Genomic DNA, 17,446 nt, shown 5'->3' with positions numbered 1-17,446 from the left:
CCTGCAAAGGCCTTTAAATGGTCTCTCAGTCTCGTTCTGTAGGCTACACAATCATGGGGAAGACTGCTGACTTGACAATTGTCCAAAAGACGACCATTGAATGGAATTAGTGAAATAAATCAACTTTTTGATGATATTCTAATTATATGACCAGAACCTGTATATATGGTCGAAGACATGGTATGTAAGTAGCGGACTTATTGTTCGTAACGGCTGCACACGATCGAGTATGGGAGTAGCTCAGTTACACAAGGTTATACGTTGGTTGACGGCTAATAGAAGAGGAAGATAAGGTTTGTACTTTAAGTACTAGCGTTTTCTGAAGCTACTAGCTCCATGGTAACATCCGCTAGCACATTGTTGGGTCTGTAATGTGTCTTTCCGTCGAAATGCTGCAAGATCCGACTTGCAGCGGTTATGGCGACTTTGGACAGTGTGTGTTTGGGCTCCTTTTGTGAAAAATCCATAAGAAATGAAAGAAAATCGATGATTTCTTTGCAAAGATGAGGGTTTTGGGCATGCTGGGATACCAAACACGGCCATGTTTTGTGACGTAGTTTGCGCAATCAAGCCGTAGGAACGGAACGGAAGGGGAGGGGATCGAGGACGCCGGCGTCCTCGTGGAGTTGAACAGGCAAAACCCTTGTCAAATAAATGAGATGATACAATGTGATGATCACAAAGACATTTATTTATCATGTGTATGTAAACCTGCATACACAACAAGAAGCCCAACAGGCTTTCCCACGAGCGTTGGATGTTTCGTCGCTAGGTGTAGCTTTATTTTTGAAGGCTTCAGTGCTTCCTTTGATAGTATTAGCCCACATTCCACACACTGAAAGTGTTAAGAAAGTCAGGATTGTACTTGCGCACACATTTAGACTTTTGGGGGGGGTATGACACCACTGTCGTCTTCATTTTTTCTACCACTACAGTGTAGTGGTTAAATCGTGTAATGTTTATGATTCATTAAATTATGTAACACTGCTGCCCTCTAGTGGTTAAATCATGTAATGTTCATGATTCATTAAATGATTTAACACTGCAGCCCTCTAGTGGTTAAATCATGTAATGTTTATGATTCATTAAATGATGTAACACTGCTGCCCTCTAGTGGTTAAATCGTGTAATGTTTATTACTCATTAAATGATTTAACACTGCTGCCCTCTAGTGGTTAAATCATATAATGTTCATGATTCATTAAATGATTTAACACTGCTGCCCTCTAGTGGTTAAATCGTGTAATGTTCATTACTCATTAAATGATTTAACACTGCTGCCCTCTAGTGGTTAAATCGTGTAATGTTTATGATTCATTAAATGATTTAACACTGCTGCCCTCTAGTGGTTAAATCGTGTAATGTTCATTACTCATTAAATGATTTAACACTGCAGCCCTCTAGTGGTTAAATCGTGTAATGTTTATGATTCATTAAATGATTTAACACTGCTGCCCTCTAGTGGTTAAATCATGTAATGTTTATGATTTATTAAATGATTTAACACTGCTGCCCTCTAGTGGTTAAATCGTGTAATGTTTATGATTCATTAAATGATTTAACACTGCTGCCCTCTAGTCGTTAAATCGTGTAATGTTCATGATTTATTAAATGATTTAACACTGCTGCCCTCTAGTGGTTAAATCATGTAATGTTTATGATTTATTAAATGATTTAACACTGCTGCCCTCTAGTGGTTAAATCGTGTAATGTTTATGATTCATTAAATGATTTAACACTGCTGCCCTCTAGTGGTTAAATCGTGTAATGTTCATTGCTCATTAAATGATTTAACACTGCTGCCCTCTAGTGGTTAAATCGTGTAATGTTTATGATTCATTAAATGATTTAACACTGCAGCCCTCTAGTGGTTAAATCGTGTAATGTTTATGATTCATTAAATGATTTAACACTGCTGCCCTCTAGTGGTTAAATCATATAATGTTCATGATTCATTAAATGATTTAACACTGCTGCCCTCTAGTGGTTAAATCGTGTAATGTTTGTGATTCATTAAATGATTTAACACTGCTGCCCTCTAGTGGTTAAATCGTGTAATGTTCATTACTCATTAAATGATTTAACACTGCTGCCCTCTGGTGGTTAAATCGTGTAATGTTTATGATTCATTAAATGATTTAACACTGCTGCCCTCTAGTGGTTAAATCCTGTAATGTTTATGATTCATTAAATGATTTAACACTGCTGCCCTCTAGTGGTTAAATCGTGTAATGTTTATGATTCATTAAATGATTTAACACTGCTGCCCTCTAGTGGTTAAATCGTGTAATGTTCATTACTCATTAAATGATTTAACACTGCAGCCCTCTAGTGGTTAAATCGTGTAATGTTTATGATTCATTTAATGATTTAACACTGCTGCCCTCTAGTGGTTAAATCATGTAATGTTTATGATTAATTAAATGATTTAACACTGCTGCCCTCTAGTGGTTAAATCGTGTAATGTTCATGATTTATTAAATGATTTAACACTGCTGCCCTCTAGTGGTTAAATCGTGTAATGTTTATGATTCATTAAATGATTTAACACTGCTGCCCTCTAGTGGTTAAATCGTGTAATGTTTATGATTCATTAAATGATTTAACACTGCTGCCCTCTAGTGGTTAAATCGTGTAATGTTCATTGCTCATTAAATGATTTAACACTGCTGCCCTCTAGTGGTTAAATCGTGTAATGTTTATGATTCATTAAATGATTTAACACTGCTGCCCTCTAGTGGTTAAATCGTGTAATGTTTATGATTCATTAAATGATTTAACACTGCTGCCCTCTAGTGGTTAAATCGTGTAATGTTTATGATTCATTAAATGATTTAACACTGCAGCCCTCTAGTGGTTAAATCGTGTAATGTTTATGATTCATTAAATGATTTAACACTGCTGCCCTCTAGTGGTTAAATCATATAATGTTCATGATTCATTAAATGATTTAACACTGCTGCCCTCTAGTGGTTAAATCGTGTAATGTTTGTGATTCATTAAATGATTTAACACTGCTGCCCTCTAGTGGTTAAATCGTGTAATGTTCATTACTCATTAAATGATTTAACACTGCTGCCCTCTGGTGGTTAAATCGTGTAATGTTTATGATTCATTAAATGATTTAACACTGCTGCCCTCTAGTGGTTAAATCCTGTAATGTTTATGATTCATTAAATGATTTAACACTGCTGCCCTCTAGTGGTTAAATCGTGTAATGTTTATGATTCATTAAATGATTTAACACTGCTGCCCTCTAGTGGTTAAATCGTGTAATGTTCATTGCTCATTAAATGATTTAACACTGCTGCCGTCTAGTGGTTAAATCGTGTAATGTTTATGATTCATTAAATGATTTAACACTGCTGCCCTCTAGTGGTTAAATCGTGTAATGTTTATGATTCATTAAATGATTTAACACTGCTGCCCTCTAGTGGTTAAATCGTGTAATGTTTATGATTCATTAAATGATTTAACACTGCAGCCCTCTAGTGGTTAAATCGTGTAATGTTTATGATTCATTAAATGATTTAACACTGCTGCCCTCTAGTGGTTAAATCATATAATGTTCATGATTCATTAAATGATTTAACACTGCTGCCCTCTAGTGGTTAAATCGTGTAATGTTTGTGATTCATTAAATGATTTAACACTGCTGCCCTCTAGTGGTTAAATCGTGTAATGTTCATTACTCATTAAATGATTTAACACTGCTGCCCTCTGGTGGTTAAATCGTGTAATGTTTATGATTCATTAAATGATTTAACACTGCTGCCCTCTAGTGGTTAAATCCTGTAATGTTTATGATTCATTAAATGATTTAACACTGCTGCCCTCTAGTGGTTAAATCGTGTAATGTTTATGATTCATTAAATGATTTAACACTGCTGCCCTCTAGTGGTTAAATCGTGTAATGTTTATTACACATTAAATGATTTAACACTGCTGCCCTCTAGTGGTTAAATCGTGTAATGTTTATGATTCATTAATTGATTTAACACTGCTGCCCTCTAGTGGTTAAATCATATAATGTTCATGATTCATTAAATGATGTAACACTGATGTAACACTGTTCCGGTCTGTCTTTGTTCATCCTGCATCGTTCTGTTCTTTAATGTAACGTTACTGGAGCCATGGAGCCTCTCCCAGCTGTTAGCAGACTGTTGTGCTAGCAAGCAGGCTCGCTCGCGAGCTGTACCCAACATGCAGTTCGGCGGTGACATTTTATAAATGTACAATTATCAGTGTTACAAATTATTTATGTGTCACAGACTGTTGTGTGCTGTTGTGTTTTTCTCTGTTAAAGAGCATTAGTTGTGGGTTGTTAATTGTTGTGTTATAAAGTTATGACCATGACTAGGGTTCCCTCTCAATACATATAAGACAACTAGCGCTGACTGCTGTGCATTAGCAGCAAAGAATACATTTAGCTGCCTGTTGGAAGCAGACAGCAATTGTTTTGGCTATGCACCGGTATAATGTTGTGTGACGAATTCATATCATACGGGAAATGAAAACCGGTATACTGCCCAGCTCTAGTTTTTATTATAGTTTGGACAATTTTGTATCAATATTTGACGGGCCGGATTAAAAAGCCCAACGGCCGTAGTTTGCCCATGCCTGTGCTAGCGGCTAGCTGAGTGTCTTCTTCTGCTTATTGTAGCTTGTTAAACAACTGACTGACGCATTACCGCCATCAGGTGGTGGGAAGCTATATTGTAATGAGCGTCTCATGGAGAACAGTAATATCTTTGGTGTCTTCAATTGATAACCTATGCGGTCCCGCGGCCCACAGGTGCAAAACTGAACGTTTTTTGCGGCCCTCTAGGTGGCGTTCGCGGCCCCATGGTTAAGAATCACTGTGCTAGATGATACGGTAAGAGTTGTTAAAAAGAACGGTTAACAGAGACCTGTTTTAGGTGTGGCATGAATTTTATTATCAAAGTGGCTTTTAGCCCGCTGAGCGTTGCAAATATCTGCAACTGGAGGGTAAAACAAACATGAGTTTAAACTTTTTAAACAATTTACAATGAAGACAAATCAATTAAAAAGTTGCATATTGACGTAGGACTAACTTTTATTATTACTATTAATAAAAATGCTGATCTATCAGTCAACATATGTGAGTGTGAATGTAACATGTTCTTCTCTGGGTCCTCTCGTCTCAGTCCCGTTCTTGTCTGGCCACGTACTGCAGCCCATGATCCCCACGCGAGTCGTAGCTCTCGTAGCGGCGCAGCGTGGGCCAGTCTGGCTGGTAGGTAGTCGTGTTGTACAGAAACGCCTCGGTGAAGCTGCCTGCCGCAGGCCTCTCCTCCCCCTCGGTCTCGCCCACCCACTCCTTCACCTCCAGTCTGACCCGAGCCCGCTGGTACAGGGTTGGAACCTCCTCGAAGTCATCCAGGAATTCGAGCATCTTGTCGTCCACTTTATAGATCTCTCCCTGGACTCGGTGGCCCTGGCCGGGGACGTTGAGGAGGAAGGGGATGTTGTAGTGGCCGGCGATCACCAGCGGGTATTTCTCGATGGTGCAGGCCGAGGCGAGGAACTCCGCCTTCCCATTGGCGCTCTCGAACATACGGTGGTAGTTGGGCTGCCCCTTCTTCAGGGTGCCGTAGACGAAGACGCGAGCCATGTGGATGCAGGAGGGCAGGCACCTGTAAAATACAACAAGGTTATCGTTCAGCAACCTGCCACCATGTTTTTTAAAAATCTTATTTTGATAAATCACCCTGTGGTTTTTAGTCTAAACGTCAGCCTAAATGCTGAATAAATAAATACCTTCCACAGTTTTCTCAAACCTGAGGCACCACTCGGAAAATGAGATGTAAATATCTCCCCTTGGCTCTGATCGGAAGGTGTTTGAGATGCAAACATGTCTCTGCGGCCTGCTTTTATTGAACCTCTTTGGACTTTGTTATTGCAAAGTACACCGGCTCAATAATTAATTCACTGTCAGAGATAATGTGTGCAACACACTGGAGTCTTAAGATCATTAAAGCTGTGAAAGGTCATTCCTAGACACAGTAAACACCAGTACTCACATATTACCAAAATAAAAGAAACAACTCTACAAAATAAAGTACATGTTATGCAGAATGGCCCATTTAAGAATAATATCATATAACTGGATTATAATTATTGATGCATTTAAGTGTAATGTTCACTTAATGCTGCAGCTGGTAAAGGTGGAGAGCTACCTGCTTGATTATAATAATTGCTTCACTTATATGAATGTTACGTCATAATTATTTTGTGAATTATGTTTTGTAATATGAATCTGCAAAGTAACAACAGCTGTCAAATATATTGAGCGGAGCAAAAAGAATAAAGCAGCAAATAGTCAAGTTAAGCCTGCAATATTTTATATACTTTTATATACTGCAACATGTTGCAGTATATAAAAGTGTCAATTGTTCCGTATGACAACAGACGTCTAACACCAGGAAATGACACGTTTAAAACGCGCACGTGAGCTGCTGTACAACGCAAAACGGCAAAAATCAATTATAATGTATAACTAAGACTAAAGGAGCAGAGTCTCACCAGAATGTGATGAAGATGATGGCTCGTAGATTCATTAGAACTAAAAGACTAGAAAGTGCTGCCACCGGCTCAAGCAGAGCCGAGTTAACAGCGCATGCGCATAAAACTCAGATAAGCTTGTGGAAAACAGCAGATGGCGCTAAAGTCACGAGGGAAAAACTGTAAATACAACAAAGTACATTACTCATGAGTATTTATATAATATAATAACTGATGTTGTTGCTTTACTGGTATTATTATCATAGGGTGTTTTGTTTTATCTATATTTCTTACTCTTAACTATGTGCTCTTTTTGTCTCTCATTCATTTCAGTCATTTCTCTTTATGTCATCTTTTTGTAGAAAATGGATCTTGGGGCATTTTATCTGTTGAGGACTACACAACTTATATTATCTGTTATATACAGATAATAGACAGATAGATAATAAAGATCATACATTCTTAAAATTTCAATAATTGCCATTTAATAAAAAATTGACTACTGTTATTCCTACAACCGTGGGTTCACCACTTGTCCACAGGGGGCGCTCTTTCAACAAACCCTCACGGCTTCCGTCGACACTGATTTTGTCGATTACGGAGGATGACGTAAGCACGTCCGCAGCCTAGCAGCAGAAAAATACGGCGTAAACAAAGCAGACAGCTTCCAAGCTCAGCCAACGATAATTACCGTTAGCTCGTGTTTCGTGAGTATAGTACTTACTGTAGCTGCATTCGGTTGTACATGAAACTTTGTTTTATTTTAATAGTGAGCGCCACGTTCATTCGTATGGTAACAGACTAACTCTAATGTGCTGAGACTGAACTCAGACCAGTTAATAATGTACCGTTATCGCTAGCTACGTTAGCTTTAGCTTGGATAGCGGTGTGACGCTTCTGGAGCGATGACCACTTGATCGCAGTCATCTGGACTCGGACTGCGATGTTTAGCCTGATGGCGAATTGCTGCAACTGGCTGAAACGCTGGCGAGAGCCCGCAAGGTAAGTTAGCTTTTTACTACGATGCCAACATGTTTTCTCTTTCCTGTCCTAATCATACAGCTTAAATCCGATTGGTTCAGTAGTTTGCATGAATGAGTTGCAGTTCAGTTTGTAGTCACTATCATACGACTGATTTGATGTTTTGGATCAAAGTTGCTCTGTATAATCCAATTTTTTACACGGTGTATTAAAACAGTTGCAACCACTGTCGGATCAGACTGATCTGAGTTCAGTGGATTTTTGACTGAAGAAATAAAAGGGATGTAATGCTTTTCCATTATTTTAGCTGTCTGGTACCATCACTTCTTAGAGGAATCAGTCTACTTTATTTCAACTATTCCTCTTTGATTTGAAGTGATACAGTGTTGCTCTGCTCTGTACCTCCTTATGAACTTGCCTCATTCCTGCAAACTTCCCTCTCAGGATGTCTTTGGCTGAATACAAAGCATGCAAAACATTCTGAGTGTGAAGCAGCCGGACCACAAAAAAGTCATTGCGAGTGCTTGACCCACGTGGTGCCTGTGAGGCATCTGATCCTTTGGACTTAGTCAGAAATCCTCACCTAATCCTACAGCTGGGTCTGTCCAGCGGGTCTCTTCCTCTCGGCCTGTTGCTGTGAGGGGTTTGTAGCAGCGAGGACAGAGCAGAGGTTTATAAGGTTAGTGGACACGGGGCAGACGGTGTCTCGCCTGTTGGAGGTTTACAACAAGCGGCTGCCCGGATGAAGGCCAGTTGGCTGAGAGGACAGTTAGATGGATAGTGCGGCTGATGTCTTTTCGGCGCAAGTATCAAAGTTAAGTATTCAGCTAGGAGACGAGGACTGGCTTGTGCTTATGTGTACAGTTTAGCTCTAGGTTCATCTCCTCTCAGGTCTTTGCTGCTGCCTTTCACTGTGTGTGTTTACAAAGTGGATGCATGCATGCGTACCTGCTGGGGTGAATGTGCCTGTGCTTTGCAATGCAATACGTGCAGTGAAATGATTCGAGGTAAACAGATGACAGAAAAGTAATTTAGCCACTTCCACAATCTGCCAAATATTATTTGAATAACCATCAGTAGCACTAATGTTGCCCTGAGCAAATATGCTGTATCTCTGTCTTGTTTTATTTGGGTTAGCTGCCCACGGGACTGTCGCTGACTCACTCGGTCTACTGTGCAGATCTCTGATTGTCATTCAGATGATTAATGGGCTTATATGTGCCCTCCGATAATTCCTGGGATCTTATGCCAGCAAGTGTGGCTTCAGATGCTGCACATTTAGACACAACGCAGGACATCAGACACGTCTAACCTGGTCACAAGTCTGTGTTCATGTGCATTCATTTATTCCCCCCCAACAGGAAGGTGACTCTGGTTATGGTTGGACTGGACAATGCAGGGAAGACAGCCACAGTTCGAGGAATCCAAGGAGGTGAGGGCTGTTTATTAATGTTAATGTTTATTTAGCGTTTGGCACAATTTTGTTGTTTTCAAAATTCTTTGTAAATAATATAAAAGTTTGTAAACCATGTTCCCCATCTTGTTACGCCTTTGCAGATAATCCCCAGGATGTGGCTCCTACTGTGGGTTTTTCCAAAGTTGACCTGAAGCAGGGCAAGTTCGAGGTGACCATCTTTGACCTGGGTGGTGGGAAGAGAATCCGGGGCATCTGGAAGAACTACTACTCCGAGTCACACGGCGTGGTGTTTGTGGTGGACTCCAGCGATGTCCAGAGGATCCAGGAGACCCGGGAGACCATGGCGGAGGTCCTCCAGCACCCGCGTATCGCAGGGAAACCTGTGCTAGTGTGAGTGTTGTACCATCCAAAGAAATTACACAAAAGGTTTTATGATAATAGAGAAGTTGACCGGCCTAAAAGTCCTGAGTCAATGGTTCAATTTGTTGCAGAAATTGTGCACTGCAGCTTAAATCCGTAATCAGGACACAAAGCACAGGCTCAGGCATGCAGAGTTTAAAGTATTTCTCCAGGTATTGTAATCAACAATCAACAATCAGGGCAGAGTCATATTTTCATAAGATTTCTATAAGACTTCCAGCCACAGATAACTACGCAACAATGCAAAAGATTGAGTTTGATATCCTGCAGCTACTTCATCCTTCTTTACAAATATTGAGTTTGTTGTACTAGTGTAGTCACAGGCACGGGGTTTTACAACATTTGTATGTATTTATCTTTTTCTTCCCAACATCAATCCCCAATATCTCTTTATCCCTCTCTGCTTCCAGGCTCGCCAACAAACAAGACCAAGAGGGAGCGCTGGCTGAAGCAGACATCATTGAGAACCTGTCGTTAGAGAAGCTGGTTAACGAGAACAAGTGTCTCTGTCAGATCGTAAGTGTTTGTGCACCTGTCGTGGAATGGCAGCTGAATGACATCAAGGGCATTTGGTTTCACTGTGGTTTCTCCCATAAAGAGACAAAGAGCCAGGATGACAACGGTTCATTCTTTAGCTTTAGAAATCATGTATTCATCCAAAGTATCTTGCAAAACAACACGTGCATCAACATCAAGTTTGTATTTTTCTGAGAGATGCTAGTGAGGTCTTATCTCTCAATGTATGCCCCCCCCCAGGAGCCGTGCTCTGCCGTTCTAGGCTATGGCAAAAAGGTCGACAAGTCCATCAAGAAGGGCCTGAAGTGGCTCCTCAACAACATTGCCAAAGACTACGAGGCCATTACTGAGCGCGTGCAGAAGGACACCGCCGAGCAGCGCGCTGAGGAGGACCAGGACAAGAAGGAGAGGGCGGCGAGAGTGCGGCAGATACGAGAGGAGAGGTGAGGACACAAGTGATGGAGGACAATGGAAAATATTCAGTGTCATCAAATTAAGAAATTAGATTAAGTTTAAACACATCTTTGTACCCACTGTCCTAATAGGAATACTAGATGAAGTGTTTAGTGGAATAGAGGAAAGTCAGTCAGATAAGGGAAGAAATGCACGCTGGGAAAGATAAAGGAGAGAAGATGGTCAGACTGGAACGGCAAATGAAACAAGAGACTCGTGGAAATCTCCCCATCTGCTCAATACATAAAAATGATTTCATCACGCCCTCTTGCTCTGAAGTAACAATAAAAGAAGACATAAGATATTCGAAAAAGAGAAAACCCCACTGAATGGTAGACGTAACTGTAATTACATCTGACCTCAGATCAAAGTAAGGGGTGCATCATTGTGCGGAAAAGTTAACTTCTCGTTCTGTCCACAGAGATCGGCAGGAGCGGGAAGAGGCGGAACGCGAGGGCAGGCAGATCCAGGAGGAGGAGCCTGATGATGAGAACATACCCAGCCCCTTCCAACCAATCAGCAACGTGGTCTCTGAGGTGTGTGACCTCTGTGTACAGATTTAGATTGTTTAAGACTTCTAGTTGGAGCTGAAGTTCTGGTTTCTTCCAAAGAACTTGGGGGGGAAAAGATCACTTTCATGTTCCTTTTCAGAACGACGATAAAGAGGAGGAGCGGAGGAGGCAAAGAGAGCCGCAGGAGGCCCGGACCGACAGCCAGAGGACGGATGCTGATCGGGAGGAAGAGGAGGATGAGGACGAGCCAGGCGACCCAAGACAAACGCCGGAAAACGCCGGTTCGGGTGAGCGTGGAACCGCCTCAAACCTTTTTCATGTCTAATCATTTCTAAATGCTGGGAATAGCTGGAGAACACCCCGTGATTTCAATCACTTGGCTACTAGTTCAACAGTTTTATGAATGTGCTTTCTGCCAAGATATTCATTTAGAAGTTGAGTAAAAAGGACCGAAGAAGTTATCTTGAGTCTAGATGTGGCGGCAGAGTCTCTCCTCGTAGCTTATTGGTCGGCTTTGAACCACGATGGGTGAAGATGTCTCGTCAAATGAAGCACCTGTCTGATATCGTTCCTCTTTTTCTTCAGTAAGCTCGGAGTGCTGAATGTCTGATAGATGAACATACTCACACATTAAGAAGATGATAACATGAAGGACTAGAAAGGCACTCTGAGAGGCCGCTTCCATAAGTGAAACATCCATTTGAACATTTGGGTTCTTCATGCCTTTAAAAAAAAAAAAAAATGTCTCTGCACTTTCAGCCAAAACAGGCGAGCAAGAGAAGAAGAAGACAACGAGGAAGCTGCAGCTGAAGAGGAAGCACCGGGTGGACCCGTTGAGGACGGAGGACGGGCCGGCGGAGAGCACCACCCCTCCCCCTCCTCCCGGTCAGTCTGCCCTATGAAGTGAACTGAATCTCTGTGTCCTTTCACTCCTCCGCTCCTGTCTGGTGACAGAGCAGTGTTAAGCAGAACGAATATGTCCTGCTGCTGCCGCCGCTTCACATTAACAATGTTCCACTCCTGAACCAGCTGCAGGAAACGCAGTGTGTTAATCTCAGTTTGCAGAACTTGCGATTCTTCAATAACGAAACATTTCTACACGAGCAGATATAAACACACTTGGCACTATCTGGTGAGGAGATCAGCTTTAAATGTTGCGGGAGGAATACAGCTACAGGCTGTAAACCTCACTGCTGTCGGAAACATCAGCGGAGCACTAAAGGGCTCAACCATTTCACACAAAGGATCTAATTGCGATTACACATTTAGCCTTTGGACGGTGTGTCTTTTGATGCTTCTCTTATGAAATGAAGCCAGCTTTCTATCCAGCAAATAGCCAGTGTTGCTGTCTAGCTTTATTTCATGGTAGTGTTAGGATTCAGACGAAGCACATTGTACTTGTGGTGTGAAGAGGAAGCCTGAGCATCACTTCTATTATTCTGTGTCCTGATCACTGTTTATTCATTCTGTTTTTTCAGTGGGATGGGCCACACCCAAAGTTTCGAGGCTGCCAAAACTAGAACCACTTGGAGACTCGAGACATTCTGGTAAAGATGCCCGTGAAGTCCGGTCACTCTTCCCCCTTCCACCGTTAACCACTGTTTGATTTCATGCATTGCTTCCTTTCTGTCACTCTCTCACTAACCTGGTCTTTGTGCGGGTGAACTCATCGACTAACTGTCACGGTACTGAATCAGCATCTCCAGCTCTAGCACAGCATGTTCTTTCGTAGCTTTTAAATTAAATACAATATTTACTGTAAACAGTAACACTACATTAGTTTTCCTTGGTTATTTCACAGTGTTGTGGTAGATGTGGCGTTGCAGAGGAAACACTGATCTCTGTCTGGCTTAAGATGTGTGTGTCGACTGTTGATTAGTATCCCACACATCGCTGTCTCTCTCTTCTCCTGCATCTCATCATGTTTGAATGGGTGTGGATCCATCATGGTGGCAGACATCTTTATCAACTCAAAGGCTCCTTTGTGTATTCACCCCCCCTCCCCCCTCCCCAAAGTCTACGTGTCCCCTCTAACTCGGCCATGGCTGATCCTCTCTGTGCTGACCTTGCTATAGATGGAGCTCTCATTGACTGTTTTTATTCCAGGACTCGGTGGATGTAGTTGACTAACGTAGCCAAACCTTTTTTCCGTCCCCCCTCCACAGAACTTTTCAAGCCCCTCCCGCCTCTTGCGAACAGGCCGCGGCCTAACGGCGACGCTCATGACGTCATTTTTTAAATCCTCCAATCACGGCTCTCCTCTTTTGCTTTCTGTCTCAAAGCGAGCGGTGTGTAGACAAACCGAACACAGAGACACTGCGGACTCCTTGACGCGGTGAGCCCGGGGACGAGCGCCGGAGCAGGACGGACAGGAAACACAGGAGCACCATGGGAAGTGAAGTCCTGCTCAGACGCTGCTGAATGGTTTTCACAAACTGACACGATTCAGTGTGAAGCGTGGAACCTGCCTGAACTCATTTGACGTCAGGTTCTGTCTCCACGCGACAAAAGCAACTTTATTTAGTATTTTAAATATCAGTGTTAGACGGAATGGACCGACTGAAATGCTTTTAATTGACAAAGAATGTAAATATGTCCGCTTTAACCTTATATATCTGTTACTGAATAATGAGTTTGTATACACGCCGCCATTAAAGATGACCGTATTTTATTCATTTCTTTTTGCACCGTGGGTTTTGTAGTGTAAACACAGGCGTCTGAGATATCTTGGAGGTCTTAAGTGGCTTTTCACAGATGAGTGCTTTACATTTAATCTTCTCAAAGTCAAACATTTCCCTTTTCACAACACTGAAACGAGGTGAAACGCGGGAGCAATTTGCTACACTACGCTGCGCTGTACATGGATACATGTTACACTACATCCTTGTTGTTCATTTGGTCATTTTTAGTAATGAATGTCTTGACATTTCACTTAAATACTCTACATTTTCTACAGCCATGGAAAGGATTTGTTGAATCTCTAAAAGAGGACATCTTCTGTCTCTTGCCAGCAGCCTCATAAAGGAGCTTGTCTTTTTATTTATTGTTAAACATGTGAAAATATGTTTGTCTACAGGGCTACAGATTTTATACGCATTCTGCTGTTTACACTGTGTCTGTTTTTAAAGTGATGTTTCTCTGGAGGCTGCAGTCGGCCTCAGACTTGCTGCCTCTCAGGTGGCCCTGAGGTGTGAGCCAGCGCTGCTGCCGCTGCTCCTCCAGCTTTTCTCACCGTGTCTTCTGCACCCATTTTCACTTTTGAAAAAGCTAAAATTACATATCAAAAAAGCGCAAACCACCAATGTGGAGGAAAAACAACTTGGAACACAACATTGCCCCAGTTAAGTTTGTGCAGCGGGACGCGGTGGGAGGAGACGGTATCATTACACCGACACCTGGAACTTGCCGATATTGGGTCAGAACACATGAGAGTAACTTCTTGAAATATCACTTCAGAACTCCAATATTGTTTTTCAAAACTATAGTACAGCACTTGCTCTCTTGTTAATGCGCTAGATGTTTGAAAAAAACGTTTTTTATACCCTGTCTGCATTTTATAACCGCACAATTAAAGATGTTTTAAGTATAATTCTTGACTGAGTGTTTCTTCTACATCATCTGTTGTGCTTTATTTTTGGTCACATGAACAGCAGTTGGTCTGTCACCCTGCACCTGCTCAGCACGTGTCTGTGTGTTGATTAGTACTTCTTGTACTTGTTACTTCTAACATGAGGACTGAGATCAAAGTTGTCACTAACACTGTCGGGGATACAAAGCTGGTATGTAGGAGGTGTTTTGCATAAGTGAATCCATAAGCAGGCCTCAAACTTTTTTACATTACGATATTATCCAGATGTCTATCAAAAATTGGAAAAACCAAGAATCTGTCAAATTCATCTTTGACTTTGTCAATTGTGCAGGGGAAGAGTCTGTAACCGCATGTATACAATGATTTAAGAGGCGCTGGATGTTTCCACGATATTATCCCGTGTGTATTATTAACATGATATCAATATTTTATTCCTAAATACCGGTAGGTCGTGACACCCCTGTGTGTTTGGCTGTTGGCTGTTTAACCTTGTTTTTCCATTTATTACACAGCTAATGACACAAATGAATCAAAGCAAGAGAACAACACCGATAAAATTACTGAAGTATTTAATGAACTTGTGTGTTTGACAGATCAAGTCAGATTTGGGCGAGTGGTTTTGTATTGGAATCATATTTTTGTGCACTATAAGATGTCTTTATGGGCGTAGAAAACACACCAGCCACGTCGTCTGACTCATGGTGTGTGAGCACAAGGAACTGAATGAACTCATTACAGTAATAAAACACACGCCATCTCTTTTGTTCCCGGTCACACGGTGCAGCAGTGATTTGTCACTAATACAAATTAAACTGCCCTTGGGCAAAACATTTTTCAACGTGGGATCGTTCTGTATAATAAAACAACCAAAAGCTTCGTGCTGAAATGAAAAAGAAAAGTGTGACACCTGCTCCAAAATGATGCATAACGCAATATGCAAAAGTAAAACAATTCTTAAAAGGATGGTAGGTGATTTAAATCCCTTGTTGACAAAGTAATTACACATTTACAGAGGGCTGATGAGACGGGCTTCTGCATTACTTCTTTATCCAGAGACAGCATGGAGAGATGGATCTGCCTGGACCGTATTAGGACTAAAAAGAGGAGGGAGATGGTGATTTGTCATAATTGTAAGCAGTGCACGACAATTTGGAAAGGAGCTTCAACAATCAGCTTTCCTCTCAAGATAGTTTCCGCTCCGTACCCTCGTTTAGACTTTATGAAACATCTGTCTGCAGCTTCCGCAGGCCGTGTCACTTGCAGCCAGAACACTGTAATAATGTGCTGTCTCATTACTGGTCTCCCTGTTGTCGATATACAGGCGGGCTTCATTTAAGTGAGGGATGTCATGAACTGCCGGAGCTGATACTACTCGTGCGCCGATGCCGAGTCCTGCAGGACGTACAGCGGCAGATGCACCGGTGCCCTTCAGCATCTGCTTCCAAACATCAATCCCCCGCTCATTATGCGCGCGCACTCCTTGATATCAATCTGTTACGTCCAGTCCATACCAGGAGCGATTTTGTGATGAAGTGTTGTAATTTACTTCCCCCCACCCCCACCCCCAAACCTGCTTGTCTGCATCTGTTTTAGTTACTACCCAGAATGCCTTTCAGCAAACCCCTTAAAGTCTGTGGAGAACAAGTTTAAGTAAGGAGAGAGGAAGTTTTTACATCAAGGAAAAGTGAGCGTCATTATGCGGCCTATACAATTGTTAAAATCACAAAAACAATGCCTCAAGCAGCCAAAGCTGCATGATTATAAAATGAGGCTGCATTGCATGTTTTTGACTTTTTTAAAAGGGACATTCTCTCTCTGCACACACTCTGCAGCATATATGGATGGGCTGGCATACTTATTAATGAATGGAGATGAACAGAAAGTTGTTTCTATAATATTTTCGGATTTTCAAAGACTTCAGGGTGTTTATTTTTCGGAACATTGAAGGCTTAGCTCTGTGACTAACTGGAGATAAAGATGCTTCTCCTTAGAGGATAAAGTACATCTATACTAACTTTAATCTTAGCACATTGTTACTGCAGTTTTATCATTATTTGTTGTGCTTAGTATCCTGACAACACATCTCCTCTCAATCAAAATATGTCCGGCACCATTTTTTGTCATTCTTCTGTTTATTCCAAATAAAACAGCCACTTTTGGAAACATAAAACGCATCACTTCCTGTGCGCCAGAGCATTTTCCCCATGCGGGAATGACCTACAGCAGCATTGAGTGTTTTAAAACAGCAAACATAAAAGCTTTCATGAGCAGGGAATAGGTTGAATCGTTATTGTGTTAAATCACTTGGCAACAGCGAGCAGCGATAGGGCCATGAGCTGAGATGAAGTGTTTTTGGGGCAGTTGTGCTCGTTGCCAGTAGAGCTGCCTTTCTTTCATCAGAAAATGTTGCACGTAGAATTTTTAATTTACCCTCTGATGCTTAATAAGACAGGTAATACTTCTTGAACATGGTGGTACTGTACACATGGTGGCAGGAGAATTAAGTACTGCAGGTGAATTAATCCAACTTTTTTACGTTGACAACTCACTGCTAACATTTCCTTTGATTGAAATGCTGTTATCACATTAGTAGTCTGATATATTTAACAAGTGTAATTACTTTAGAAACCAGGGAAAATCACAAGATGTGTGCAATTTGATACTTCAAACAAGCGATATTATGTGAAGATTTAATCATAACTGTGGAAGTGTATTTACACAGTGAAGCGATATAAATGATTTATTTCCATCTGAGAGACTAAGCAAGCAAAAAACAAATCCCACGACCAGAGTAAAACCCACAATAACTTAACGAACAAGCATTATTTGTGTCGACCTAAATTATTATTGAAAACGGTTCTTTCACTGCAATGAACATGAACATCTGTTCTCACAGTCCTGCAGGTGGAAATACTCACTAGAGCACCAAATGTGTATCAATCCGCAGCTTAAAAATAACCCACACAGCTATTTTAGGACATAAAAAAGACTTGCGAAAAAGTAAACAGATTTGTGTAGCATTTGTTTCCTGCC

At 41.4% G+C, this 17,446-nt stretch overlaps 2 protein-coding genes across 3 annotated transcripts; one reads left to right on the top strand and one right to left on the bottom strand.

Moving 5' to 3' along the window:
• Window positions 1-4,913: 4,913 nt before the first annotated feature.
• Window positions 4,914-6,651, bottom strand: LOC142952638 (gamma-glutamylaminecyclotransferase-like). The gene is made up of 2 exons (XM_076094482.1): window positions 6,547-6,651; window positions 4,914-5,657 (listed from the first exon to the last, which is right to left on the bottom strand). The coding sequence occupies exons 1-2, from the start codon at window positions 6,579-6,581 to the stop codon at window positions 5,165-5,167; spliced, it is 528 nt and encodes a 175-aa protein (XP_075950597.1). The 5' UTR covers window positions 6,582-6,651; the 3' UTR covers window positions 4,914-5,164.
• Window positions 6,652-7,147: 496 nt separating this feature from the next.
• On the top strand, window positions 7,148-14,413 carry arl13b (ADP-ribosylation factor-like 13b). 2 transcript variants are annotated; one of them, XM_076094958.1, is made up of 10 exons: window positions 7,148-7,527; window positions 8,868-8,938; window positions 9,064-9,313; window positions 9,754-9,859; window positions 10,100-10,302; window positions 10,734-10,848; window positions 10,964-11,111; window positions 11,584-11,709; window positions 12,303-12,371; window positions 13,107-14,413. In XM_076094958.1, exons 1-10 carry the CDS (start codon window positions 7,469-7,471, stop codon window positions 13,118-13,120), a joined length of 1,161 nt encoding a protein of 386 aa, XP_075951073.1. In that variant the 5' UTR covers window positions 7,148-7,468; the 3' UTR covers window positions 13,121-14,413. The 2 variants fall into 2 exon arrangements, with proteins under 2 accessions (XP_075951073.1, XP_075951072.1); XM_076094957.1 differs by having other exon boundaries at window positions 12,990-14,413.
• Window positions 14,414-17,446: the final 3,033 nt, after the last annotated feature.

This window comes from Anarhichas minor, unplaced genomic scaffold, assembly GCF_050575085.1.
Source record: "Anarhichas minor isolate MPS153535 unplaced genomic scaffold, ASM5057508v1 ptg000018l, whole genome shotgun sequence".
In the NCBI taxonomy this organism is placed as follows: domain Eukaryota; kingdom Metazoa; phylum Chordata; class Actinopteri; order Perciformes; family Anarhichadidae; genus Anarhichas; species Anarhichas minor.
This window is presented reverse-complemented; position numbering and strand designations above follow the sequence as displayed.